Genomic DNA, 14,124 nt, shown 5'->3' with positions numbered 1-14,124 from the left:
ATTTCACTAGCGAACATTTAACAGTTTTTTAATTAACAGAAAACTGTTAAACAGAGCATCTACTGCGTGAGAATGAGAGATAATGGATCTACTTTCACTTTCGCTCTTGGATAGGGAAACCTTTACGCACAGACATCAATTAGTCTATAAATAATTAGTTTTGTTTGTTAAGCGCAAATATTCGTTTCAAAACTATTTCTAAATTCAGTTCTAATTTCCAGCAAACGAATAAATGAACAATAATAACAAAATGTGCTCAAAAACCTGAGTTATATCCTAAAACACATGCTGTGCCCCATATGGTCTAAAACCTGACAGGTGGGCAAATCTAAGCTTGTTTTTAATAAAACAAATATAAATATGGATATAATAAATAATACTGCTAATAATAATAACATTATACAAAAGCAAATTGTTATGAATGAACTGAAAAAGCCTCCCGAGATGAAGGCATAAAAGCAGTGGTTTTTCATATTTATGAAGGCTAGAAAATAATATGTTTTGTAATATTTTAATCCTTTATATTTATATCCTATATCTATTCTTATTATATATATCCTTAATGTTTACATTTTTTTCATATGTAAAGATATTTGCCTATTGCTCTCTTGTGCGTATTAAGCAGTGCGTAACTCTGCGCCGGAGTTTAGACCGGGTTAGTTTTGGTCTAATGAAAAATCTATTTTAGTTTCTCAAAATAGCAACGCGCCAGCAGTCCGCCTCAGAACGCCTCCCTTTTTAGACCAGAACGCCTATGGGCACACAAATGAGCGCTAATGCATTTGCTATTTAAACAGCGTAGCGCAACGCCTCAAAACGACTCTTGCGCCAAGCCGAAACTACCAAAAGACTATTGCGCCGCGTCTTGCGCCAGGGTGTATGATAGGGCCCTTAATATCTAATGAAAAACAAATCTTTGCAATCTTATGTAAAACTTAATTACTGTGCAGTTAGTTTTTTTTTTTTTTACGAAAAATTCTGCTAATTGCCAAAGGTTTTTCAGTTTTGACTACAAAATGATGTGAAATATCACCCTGTTCAGTCAAAGCCCCTTCATACTTAAAGTATTGATGCTCAAAGTGAGTCATGCGGGTGGATCAGTGATGATAAGGGCTGCAGTTATTATGGCATTCCCCCAAGTCTAATACTAGATGTACGCGTCACTGCCAAGGATTACCGAACCATTCTAGAGGATCATGTGCAATGATTGTATCAATCATTGTATCTTGAAGGCGGTGCCGTCTATCAGAATGATAATGCACTAATACACAATGCAAAACTGGTGACAGAGTGAATTAGTGAGCATGAAAGTGAAATTAAACATTTTCCTTGCCCTGCGCTGTCACCAGATCTTAATATTATTAAGGCACTTTGGGTGTTTTGGAGGAGCGAGTCAGGAAATCTTAGCCTCCTGGCCACTATTCTGCAAGAAGAATGGCTCAAAATCCCTTTGTGCACTGTGCAGGACTTGTATCGGTCATTCCCAATATGAATTGATGCTGAATTGGCCGCAAAAAGAGGCCCTAATCCATACTAATGAATTATTGTGGTTTCAGTTTCATCGTCCAATTGCTTTCCCGTACGCCAAATAAATCAAGCTAACCGGGCAAACGAGTCAGGTACCAAAGTAAACATCTAGGTGTGAAAGCAGCCTAAATGTCACCGTTGAAGTTCAGTGTAGTTGAGATCGGTGTATTACAAATCACTGATTAAGGCCGAACCACTGAAGATCAACTCCACCAATGCACAGCTCCACTAATCCCAAGCAAGCCAAGTCAGGGGCAACAGTGGAAAAGGAACCAAAACTTCACCAATTGATTGTAGTTTAGAAAAATACCTAAAGAGATTCTAGGGTTCTTTTTTTTAACGTGTGTGCCTTTTCTTTTTTTCTTTTTTTTGCCCTGAAGATGGATGACATGCGTTCGCAGCTTCTCAGGATAGAGAAAGACCATGTACAATTGCAAAGGGAGATGTCTTTACTGCTGTCTCAGCAAAGGAGCGCAAGGAGACAACAGCAAGGAGGTGTCACAGGCGTCGACAGTGGTAACATGCTAATATGGCAAGGTTTTTGTGGATCGTGTGCTGTTAAACTACAATGTGTGTATTCTTCCCTTATGATGCACAGAGCTGGAGAGAGGGTTGTATGTCTCAAGTGAGGTAGAAGAGCTGAAGAAAAGCATTGAACAAAGAGAGAAAGAGAAAGCTCAGCTTGCTTTCCAGGTTGAGGTTTGTACATTTCATATTGTTTCATAGCAGTGCTGGAAAGATCCTCTCTGGTAAACATTTCTGTAATAATAAGTATTTTACTAGAGTGTAGAAAGAGAGCATGCTGTTCCCAGATAGCATATAAATGTGGGCCACTTTATGCGGCACTGGTGGTCCTCTTTCAGCCCAGACAAAGTGAATGTGAGCCTGAAGTGGCCCACCGGTACAATTGCAAAGGGTGGGTTTGAAAGATTCAAATTCATATATGGGCCATTTAAGGCAAAGATTTGGCACTTATGGCAAAATATAATCTGAATGTGAGCCTAATGTTGCCCAGGTGGAAAATAATCAATTTGGCCCAAATGATGGAGGACAAATGTGGGCCACAGTTTGCAATAATGTGGCATAGTCATTTAAGGGTAATCAGGGTCTAAACCTAAAGTGGCTCACACGAGTAGGTGCAAATGTGGCCCAGTTATCTTAAGACAAATATGGGCCACTATTTAAAAAAAAAATTGGCACAGTAAGCTCTGGCTATTGCGACTGTGAACCTAATGTGACCCAGAGAAAAAAGCAAATGTGGCCCGAGTATTTTAAAACATATGTGGGCCACTTTTGGCAAATATTCAGCACCATAAACTCTGGCTAATGTAGCTGTTTGCCTAAAGTGGCCCAGAGAAGATATGGAAAATGTGGCCCAGTTATTTTAAAACATATGTAGGATACTTTTGGCGAATATTTGGCACAGTAAACTCTGGCTAATGTAGCTGTTTGCCTATAGTGGCCTAGAGAAGATATGGAAAATGTGGCCCAGTTATCCTAAAACAAATGTGGGCCACTTCTGCCAAATATTTGGCAGAGTTAGCTCTGGCTAATGTGGCTGTGAGCCTAAAGTGGCCCAGAGAAGATATGGCAAATGTTGCCCGGTTATCCTGAAACATATGAGGGCCACTTTTGGCAAATATTTGGCAAAGTTAACTCTGGCTAATGTGGCTGTGAGCCTAAAGCAGCCCAGAGAGCATATGGCAAATGTGGCTCAGTTTTCTTTTTTTCGTTGAATTCTGGCTGATATGCGATATTGCCATGGCTTAATTGGGGCCCAGATCTGGCAAACAGGGGCGGACAAGTTGCGCCATTCCATGTCTGGTGTGGGCCGGATTTGAGCCACATGAATTTTGCTAGCTGGGTTGTTTTTGTTCCAAAGCACAGATCACTGCATTCCGATATTACTGAAAAATCAAAGTTGCAGCCCTAGCTTCAGGCTTCTGCCTACATGATACATAAGAAACAAACACTAATTAGGATAAAGCAGACATTCTTCCTCTTGAGATAAATAAAATATATGAAGACATTTCTGATACTTGATCATAAGTGCTTACAATCTTTGTCAAATCTACAAAAAGCATTAAAATGTCAAATAAATTAATAATGATCCAGTCATGGTGTAAAATAGTTTTGAGGCATCTGATTTGTCTATAATTTAGCTTGCTCTTTTTCCGTGATTTTCTTTTTTGCTTGCTTTATTTAGGTCCTTTCTGCAGATTTGGAGCAGCATCAGTTGCAGAAGTTGAGCCAACTAAAGGAGGTCCAGTCTCTTGTAAAGAACAATAGTTTGGAGTGTTCACATCTAAAGGCCCAGCTTATTGAAAGTGAGACAAGGAGAGAGGAGCTGCGGTCAAAGGCACAGGAAGCAATCCGACAGTGGAAGACTAAGTGTAAGAAACTGGGACGAGAGGTTCAGGAACTGAAGAATGAGAGCAGAAATGGCACCGATAAAAACAAATGGGTAAGGCTTCACAAACCTCCATGGCCAGTGAATAAACAAACAAGATTATTATTGATAAGCTGTGTTGTAAGTGTTTCTAAACCATATTGGCCTGGGAGAAGCAAAGACCAATATTATGTAATGGTTGCCCAGTCTGCCATTGTTTTTGTTCATCATAATAATGTCAGATAATTTTTGAAAATTCTAGAGAGCTTAGTGACAATTTACAATAAGAATTAATTTTATTGCCATTAGATAACAACCTTAGTTTACATGAACTAAAAAAAAAAAGAAAAAAATATATATATATTTTAAAGACATTTATTAATCTTTAAGTTAGTTTCAGTGTTTTCTAATGCATTATTAAAAACCTAAACTGATACTATTTTGTTAGTCCACATTTAATAGTTATTTTTGAGTTGAATAATTAATCCATACTGGTTAATCCACAAACTAAATTGGCTGTAGTGTATGTGTGAGAGCGTATGGGTGTTTCCTAGTACTGGTTTGCAGATGGAAGGGCATCCGCTGTGTTAATCATATACTGGATAAGTTGGTGGTTCATTCCGGTGTGGTGACCCCTGATGAATAAATGGACTAAGCCGTAAGAAAATTAATGAATAAATGGTTAATCTAATGAAAAAAGATATGAAGTCAGTAAACTGTATGAACTCACAAAGTTTGAAATGAAGTCTTTAAAATTAAATTAAATGAATACTACAGAGAAATGCTGTAAAACTCCATCTTTACCTCTCTCTCTCACTTTGTACATTTGACCCGCTGGCCTGTTTGTGAGGTAACTTTTCCTCTCCTCTTGGCTGTTAAAGCGATACTTGTGGATCCAGACACTAGCGTGCCTGAGATGCAAGTTTTCTCCACTTTGTCTATAAAGAATTACCTGTGATAACCGCGTATTATGTGCAAACAGACTGTAACTGTGGCTGTTCTTCTCACCATCGGTGAACATCGCTTTTATTCTACAGCCGATAGCAGCCCTTTCTGTTGAGCAGGTGAAGGCAATAACCAATCATAGGGATATAAGACCTCACCTGTCAGCGCACAAAAACCAAGCGGTATCATATTTACTTTAGTTTATTTACTATAAATGCTCATGCAGTCTTCTGTGCATGTCTTGGAGTTTTGTTTGATGCATTCAGAAAGTATTTTCCTTGAGCAGGTCAAATTAAAGTTACAGTTCCTACATCTTACTGCTGTATTAAAGAACAAAATTGTATTACAATAATATTTAAATATATTTATAGATTTTAAATAAAACAATTATTGTGTTGTGAAAAAAAATCTAATTATGTATGGAAAGCATCGTCAATGGACCAAAATATCGAATTTAACCGTATCGATGGCATCATAATTGTAATCGAACCAAACCATGAGACCAGTGTAGATTCACACCCCTACTCAGTACAATTATAGACCTTTTTCTTGGCTGCTGCATGGAGGGCGCCATAGCGACCAGCGTCTTCCGGTAGAATGTTTAGAACTTCCGTTTACAGCGTTTACAACTGGTAATTTGTGATCCGAAAATGAGTTTCAATAGTGTTTTGAGTGGATTACGGAGTTCTTTTGTAACACACAACTTTGCAAGGTGTGTGTTAAAGCTGTCACAATCTGTCAGATCTGTGGTTCAAGCGGGGGAGAATTACAGTATCGTAAGCCATGTTTCTTTTCGTTCTGCTTAATCACGTGCCCCCAAAAAAGACTTTCAAAATAAACATGATGTCTTTTGACTGCTTTCTTTAATAACTACATTAATACTTTTCAATACTTTAGTAAATTTTGAAATACTACTTGCAATACTTAAGTACAAAAACTGTTGAATACTTCAGTTCTTCCACTTAAGTATGGCGCTTAAGGAGCACTTCAACTTCTACTCAAGTCACTTTTTTGATCGAGCACTTGTACTTTTACTTAAGTCTGGGTCTCTAGTACTTTATACATCTCTGGTCACGAATCCCCACGACACCATACGTCAAGGAAATCATGCCAAAATTGTGAAAATTGGTGTAATCTGACTGGGCCTAAATACGGCAGCATCAGGGCCGGCCCGTGGCATAGGCAGTATAGGTAAATGCTAAGGGCGCTGTACATCCAGGGGGCGCCAGAAATGAGCGGGGGTAGGTTGGTTTTCTTTTCAATATTCCTGACACACATTCAGTGATAGATGGCAATAACTCAAAAACCTCTGACCCTAAAAAGATCTGTGTGTTTTCTACAAAAAGACAAAGCTGGTTATGTTTCACAGCTGTCTTTTTCTTTTTTTTTTTTGATCGATATTACGAGCACTGCTCTGTTTAGCCTGGGATATACGTTTAGCTGGGAGAGCTGAGCTTGCGCGGAGTGGAGCTCTCCGTAAGGGACCGTCGGAAAAGTGCTTCTTTTTTTTTCGTTTTTTTTTTTTTTTGCTGTATTCTGCTTGTTTTATTTTAAACACAACTAATTTTCTCTTAAATGAGCACAACAGTTACTAAAGTAGTCGAATGCTTCATTCATTCATTCATTCATTATAGATCTGTGAATTCTTACATTAACACCTCTGTTATCAAACAAAACAAAATGAGAGATTCATTTGCTGCTCTTCACTAAATAGCAAATACAATTAAAAGTTAAATAGATTTCATAGCTTTATTTAATTTCTGTATAGGCCATTGATTTTAATAGGTTAAACCTTTTACTTTATTGTCAACATTTTCTATTGTTTGCTATGTATTCTATCATTTGAAGCTATTTGTTGTCCCATATTTTAACATCCCAACGTTAATAGATATGCCATAACATTGCTAATTAATAGGGATGTAACGGTATCAGAATTTCACGGTACGGTAATACCTCGGTATGAATGTCACGGTACGGTATTTAGTGAATCATTTACAAGAAAAAGCAAAACTTATGAAAATACTCCAAAAAAGTGCCAAAAGTGTCAATGACATACAAATTAGCCATCTATCTGTAAGCTTTGAAACAGGAACTTCAATTTTAATAACAAAAGAATATTAAACCATGTAAAAAAAATAAAGTTTCAATTTAGTAGTGTTGAAAACTCATCACATTTAACATTTAATCACTCACTCACTTAGATAGAGATGGGTTTAAAGGAAAATTATCATATAAATATAATCTGGTAAAAGCTGGTATCTCTGGGTATTTACAATGTCCCCTGCAACAGAAAAAAAACCCTCTCATTTGGGACTGAAGTTTCTGGGACAAGAGAGATATGACTTGGCCCAGGTTGACAGCAGTGGGTAACGTTGTGCATTGTCTTTCCCCCACTTGAGAGGACAAACCATGAGTAAGATAGAGGTCTCATGTCTGCATCAATCTGAACAGTGTGCTGACAACACCGCTATTCAGTACGCGCGCGACAACACAGCTGATAAGAACTCGCGCGACAACACCGCTATTCAGTACGCGCACGACAACACAGCTGATAAGAACTCGCGCGACAACACAGCTGATAAGAACTCGCGCGACAACACCGCTACTCAGTACGCGCGCGGCGACAACACCCGCTTTAGAGTTTTCCAGCTCTTTTTCATCCCCGCTTCTAGCAGCACATTCCATTTCAGCATTACTGGATCTGTAGCGACAACAGACCGCAAGGGATGATGGTCAAGCATGGGCTGATGGGAATTGTAGTTTTCGCTACCTCCCATTCGCTTCATTCGCCTGAGCAAATTTTCTCAGAAGACCTATAGTTTTACCGAGTCATGCGACTTCGGTAATATCGAAAAAAATTAATATTGCGGTATGACGGTATTTACAATACCGTTACATCCCTACTAATTAATAAATATCTATAGTGCTATCTGTTAGTTTTATGTCAGCTAATGTTATGGAAGGGCATAGATGTTTTGGAAAATAGTAATATTAATGTAACTACCCCATTATTCCTTCCTTAAGCAAATGTGTAAATTTTAAATATATTCAGCAATAATGTTAATTGCATTGGCATATTTATCTGACATTTTCCCAGCTTGTAGTAGTCGATTTAAAAGCTGTTTAGTTTCTTTTGACTTTACACTAGCAGTGGAATTTACTGCGATGTGACGGGGCGCCACCTGAAATGGCCTAGGGCGCCAAATTGGTTAGGGCCGGGCCTGGGCAGCATATAAATACATCTGCATTCATTTGTGATATTTACATTGTTTATGTTGCATTCTATGTAGCATGTGTAAGTAGTTTGTTTTCTTCTTCAGAACCAAGAAAGAGCAGGCATTCTTAGCCAGCAGACTGAAAGGACACGCCGGCAACTCGCAGATGCCCTTGGAAGTCTTGCTCAGCGTGAAGAGGATGTACACCGATGCGAAGTGGATCTAGCCGAAGCTCGTTCTCGCCTTGTTACTTCAGAACTAAAGCTCCAAGAGGCTCAGGAAAACATGAGACGCCTAGAAGAGGAGACCCAGAAGCAGATTTCCTTACAGCTCCATTTGAGAGAGGAGAACATCAGGTTGCAGGAGCGTGTTGATCTGCTGGAGCAGAGGAGGGAGGTGGATCAGAGATCTATGCTGGATCTTCAGAGTTTACACAAGAACCTGACTGCTGCGAAAGCTGATCTCGTTACTAGACTGGCTGAGGTAGAGAGTTCCAAGAAGGACCTGGAAATACAGCTCGCTGCGGCTCAGGAAGAGAGTTCGTCTTTTGGAAGACAGCTGGAACTGGAGAGGCTGGTGCATCAAAAGGAGCTGAGTCACCTGCAGGAAGGAAAAGCAGAACAGGATAGAGATGTACACAACAAGCTGATATCATACCAGCGAGAGCGTGAAGAACTGGAGGCTCTTGTCAAAGACCTTAAGGTTATAATGTTTACTATTAAACCCAACGCAATCTCACGACAATTCGTAACTTTTTCATTGAGTGGCTAATTCGTACAATCTAATTCGTACATGTTAGTACGATTTACTCATCACCCAATGACGGTTGGGTTTAGGGGTGGGGTTAGGTGCCATGCCTACTGTTACATTTTAGTCCCTTTTTCTAGGGGTACGGAGACAAAAGTAACAAAAAAATAATTAATTATGATTAAAAAAAAAGATATAAAATTTTAATTGGATCGAATTAATAATAAATTAATATTTAATAATGTGCATGGAGAATCTCCTTTTTCTCTATCCCAGCATACGTTCACTTTAGATATAAAAATAATAACAACAAAAAACTCTGAAAAGAGATTTCAAAAGAAAAAATATTATCTTTTATTCACTGTTTAACAAAATTCAATATTTTTTTTACATTTACAGACAGGGTAAACAAAAACAAAGAGATACTTAAATGAAAATTATCCTAACCAAAATCATTATGAGAGGGTAAGGCCAAAATAACCAACAAAACAAAAGCTTCCTAAATTGACAAAAAGTTCTAGATTTCCTAATATATATATATATATATATATATATATATATATATATATATAAAGAAAACTCAAAATCAATGATTATGCTCTTACCCCACAACCTGGCTAAATCCAGAAACAGGAGGAAACTTAAAGGATAAACCCAAAGTAAATCAGCACTTGTCTCTCTACACGGCTTACTTTTCACATAAAGTTACACGTCACACTTATTCACACTATAATCTCGCAAGATTCACAAGCTCACAGTTCTAAATATCCAACAAAATCTCTATCACACTATAATCACTGGGTTAGGGAAAACAGGGACTCTCTCCGTGCTTTGCCACTCTGCCTCTTTATAAAGCCTGGAAGCTCAATCAACAGCAACCCATCCGATTTGCTCTGATTGAAAACAGGTGCGGCTGGTTTGGAACGCTGCTCAATGAGAGAGAGAGAGGCAGAGAGACAGAGAGAGAGAGAGAGCGATTAATAAAACAAAAGGGGAGAGCAATAAGCTGCCACTCACACCAACAACTTATTACCTAAATACATCATAGGATGTAACACTACTTTTTAAAATCGTACAATTTCGTACGACTGAACTCGTACGAATTCGTACGAATTAGCCACTAAACTGGCAAAACGTAAAATATGTACGTTTCCTCGTGAGATCAGGCTGTTAAACCTCTTTATCTTTACCATCCTTATATATTTCATCATCTATGTTTTATTGACATTGCAGAGCAGGTTTAACAAAGATAGGAAGGATCTGGTTTACACAGGCTTATAACTTTTATTGTCATTCTTACGGTTCCAAACATAAAATTGCATCATGTCCTTTACTCAAACATAAATTCACAGCAAAAGTCCATCAAGGCTCCTACAGTCATGAGCATTCTGTTAATCTCGTTCTCTATTTCTTTTTTGAGCCCTCTTTTAAACATTAATGACAAGAAAAAAATGGACAAATGGTTTAATTAAAAATGTGCTTTGATTTCTTGAAGTCGGTGACTGTGTGATAATATTGTTTGTGTGTCTAGTCAGAGGCATTAGCAGATGGTGAACTGAGGAGAACTCTTCAGCTAAAGCTGGACAAAATGAAGACTGAATGTGATAAGCTTACAGAAGAGCTGAGCACCAGAGAGGAGAGTCTTACTCAGCTCCTCCGCAAATACCACATCCTCAGAAAAGAGCTGAATGTGAAGGTAATTCTGACTTTCTACCAGTTTCACTTTTTAAATCAGCGTTTTTTAATGGTAAAGTTATGGTAAAGACTTTTTCTAGAGCTCCAGTCTGAAAGTGCATATGATATATCAGGAATTAGAGTATGGCGGTGTTTGGTAATGGATAGCCTTGTAGTGATAATTGGATTTATCAAATATTAAAATTGGGCGAAGCAGTGGCACAGTAGGCAGTGCTGTCGCCTCACAGCAAGAAGGTCGCTGGTTCGAGCCTCGGCTCAGTTGCCGTTTCTGTGTGGAGTTTGCATGTTCTCCCTGCGTTCGTGTGGGTTTCCTCCGGGTGCTCCGGTTTCCCCCACAGTCCAAAGACATGCGGTACAGCTGAATTGGGTAGGCTAAATTGTCTGTAGTGTATGAGTGTGTGTGTGAATGTGTGTGTGGATGTTTCCAAAATATAGTAAAAAACTTGCTGGATATGTTGGCGGTTCATTCTGCTGTGGCGACCCCGGATTACTAAAGGGACTAAGCCGACAAGAAAATGAATGAATGAATGAAATATTAAAATCAATAATTTGTTATAAATATTAATATTTTAGCCTCATGCGGGGGCACCAATTAATGTAGAAATAACAGATCAATAACTCATTTTAAACGGGGCACCAGACAGCTTTCCACTGTCAAAATAATTAACGATAAAATCTTGTTAATTAAAATATACAAATGAGGAGTTTATTATATGGCCAAATCTAAAAGATAATGAGATTCTGTGACTTGTAGAGCCTTTTACTGTATTATCGACACAAGGAAGACACAATTGTAATGTATATTTATTGACAAAATAGTAAACAAGGTAACTAAATTACTAAATGTATAATAAATGAAGTGCATAGGAGAGTCATGAAGGTGATTAAGTTAAGAAAAGGTAAACCTTATACTACAATAACAAGGAACTGAAGAAGTTTTTGATATTAATGACTATCAGTTATAAACGTCTGAATAGTTAGAATATTTTATACGTAAACACACAATGCCAAGGTCTCATTTAGAGGGTTGGAAAGTGGAATATTCACGTTTCTGCTGCTGATGCCGTGGTTGGAAGAAGTTGGATCTTCTTGCAGGTCTTGAAGCATGGAACGAGCAGACTTAGCTCTCTTGAGCTTTAAAAAGAAGAAATCTGTAGTTTCTGAAACAAACAGAACTGGAGATTTCCGGAGGTGTTGGTTGTTTTTGCTGTTGATGCCGTGGTTGGAAGAAGTTGGATCTTCTTGCATGTCTTGAAGCATGGAACGAGCAAACTTGGCTATCTTGAGCTTTAAGAAGAAGAAATCTGTAGTTTCTGGAACAAGCAGAACTGGATATTCCTGGAGGTGTTAGTTGTTTCTGCCGTTGATGCCGTGGTTGGAAGATGTTGGATCTTCTTGCAGTTCTTGAAGCATGGAACCAGCAGACTTAGCTCTCTTGAGCTTTGAGAAGAAGAAATCTGTAGTTTCTGGAACAAGCAGAACTAGATATTTCTGGAGGTGTTGGTTGTTTTTGCCGTTGATGCCGTGGTTGGAAGAAGTTGGATCTTCTTGTAGGTCTTGAAGCATGGAACGAGTAGACTTGGCTCTTTTGAGCTTTAAGAAAAAGAAATCTGTAGATTCTGGAACAAGCAGAACTGGATATTTCTGCAGGTGTTGGTTGTTTCTGCAGTTGATGCCATGGTTGGAAGAAGTTGAATCTTCTTGCATGTCTTGAAGCATGGAATGAGCAGACTTGGCTCTCTTGAGCTTTGAGAACAAGAAATCTGTAGATTCTGGAACTGGCAGAACTGGAGATTACTAGAGGTAATGGTTCTGATTTCGAGGACACGACCACACACTGTTTTCTAGGTGTTGTCTGCGAGGTCGCAAAAAGTATTAAAAGTTGATAAATCAATGTAGAGAAATGTAAGCCCCTTAAAAAATTTTTAAGAAGTCTTAAATGCTAATTAGATTAAATTTTTAATTAAATCTTTTTTGATTATGCAATGTATGCTAAAGTGTGCCTGAATTAAATCTGTGAACATCAGGATGCTGTGTAGTTTATGAAATCAATAAAATCCTACTGGATTTGACATCATGCTGCTTTGTTTACTGCAGTTACCAAGGCAACACGATTAATTCTATAGGTGCCAACCTGCTGAGTTAGCTAGATTTAATCGATTTTTATTCAGTATATGAATAATGTTTTAGTTTTGGATTAGTTTATCACATTAATATTTAGTAAATATACTGCAAGTTAAAATCTTGCCAGTGTTTCCAGTTGAAAAGTGGTTGTAAGGTCTTAAAATGCATGGAAAGAGTCTCTAAAAAGGTCTTAAAAGGTAGTGAATTTCATTCTCTGATTACTGTATGTACTCTGGTTTATAATCGTAAACACTGTTTGGTCTAAAATGAAAACGAACAGCTTGAGAAGGATAGTCTGTTTATGTCCTAAAGTGAGAGCAGCAGAAAACCTTTGCTGTTTGAGAGTGTTTAAAAAAACTATTAGCACCCCCACACAATACTTAAATAAAATAAAAACTACACATAGACATGGCAACCAGTGCAAAATGAAATTCTATTACCGATTTCTTTAAAAAAATACACTATTAATTATAGTAACCAATGTCCAGTTAGACCTATCTTTACATAATAAGGTTTTAGTAATTGTGCAACCATGAATCAAGTCTCCTGTCTGATGAGTTGTTGTAATCAGAATGTTTATGAAAACGAGAGATTTCTGGACTGACTGTCTGACTTTTAGTCAATAAAATGAATTGATATCCTATTAAAGGAAACTGCAGGGGGAAAAATCTTAATCGAGATGATCGATAGCATTAATGGTTTTTTTTTTGAATGTTCAGCAATGATGCACTAAAAACATTGTAAATATGATTAATCCATGTGCTAGTAGTAGTAGTACAAACTGCCTGTTTTTGCAAAAAGAGTTTCATGGCTGGTAAAAAATAAATAGGCATTTTTTAAACATAATTTATTTAGACCCTGTATACCAGACATCTTTTTAATGTGTCCTATGTAGGTGAAGCTAGCAAAGAAGGAGGAGGAGAGGAGACACACTGCAGAGCACTCTATGGCAGAGCTACGAGAGAGGCTTGCCAGCCTCCAAACAGAGCAGGAATCCATCCTTCATGCCACAGGGGCTCAGATTGACTCAGCCTGCCAGTTCTTGTCAGACGCCAAACTTGAGGTGCTTGCACATACTTTTGCTACCAAACACTTTTTACAATACTTCATTACATACATTGGACATAAGTAGGAGTGACAGCAATCTGAGCACAGAATTGTAAGAAAATGTGCCATTTTTTTACAGGTAATGCAAACAAAATCTCTAGCAGTTTTTGATTCTTCATAAAGTTAACGTACATTTTGTCTACATACAACATTCCCTGAGCAAGTTTAAGCAATTTATTTCAGTGTTATTCTAGTGGTAGTCAGGGTAGTAGTAGTAGTAGTAGTAGTAGTAGTAGTAGTAGTAGTAGTAGTAGTGTGTGTGTATATGTATATGTCAGAAATTTCTCTGAAAATAACAAAAGATAAATGAAGGTGTAGGTCAGACATACTGTGTATTGTTAATTTGCAGAGCTCCTCTATTAATAAAAAAAAGTA

The 14,124-nt window shown here is 37.9% G+C and overlaps 1 protein-coding gene across 50 annotated transcripts in view; it reads left to right on the top strand.

The window, feature by feature from the left end:
• cep128 (centrosomal protein 128) overlaps positions 1–14,124 on the top strand; it is a 52,220-nt gene that overhangs the window by 11,658 nt on the left and 26,438 nt on the right. For 19 of the 50 annotated variants that reach the window (XM_073932081.1, XM_073932068.1, XM_073932048.1 and 16 more), the window contains 6 exon segments: positions 1,908–2,043; positions 2,126–2,226; positions 3,734–3,991; positions 8,182–8,778; positions 10,355–10,519; positions 13,538–13,705. In XM_073932081.1, coding sequence (XP_073788182.1) covers positions 1,908–2,043; positions 2,126–2,226; positions 3,734–3,991; positions 8,182–8,778; positions 10,355–10,519; positions 13,538–13,705 — 1,425 coding nt within the window. 50 annotated transcript variants of the gene reach the window in all.

Source organism: Danio rerio, chromosome 20 (genome assembly GCF_049306965.1).
Source record: "Danio rerio strain Tuebingen ecotype United States chromosome 20, GRCz12tu, whole genome shotgun sequence".
In the NCBI taxonomy this organism is placed as follows: domain Eukaryota; kingdom Metazoa; phylum Chordata; class Actinopteri; order Cypriniformes; family Danionidae; genus Danio; species Danio rerio.
Note: the sequence above shows the minus strand (reverse complement) of the source record. Positions and strands in the feature narration are given on the sequence as shown.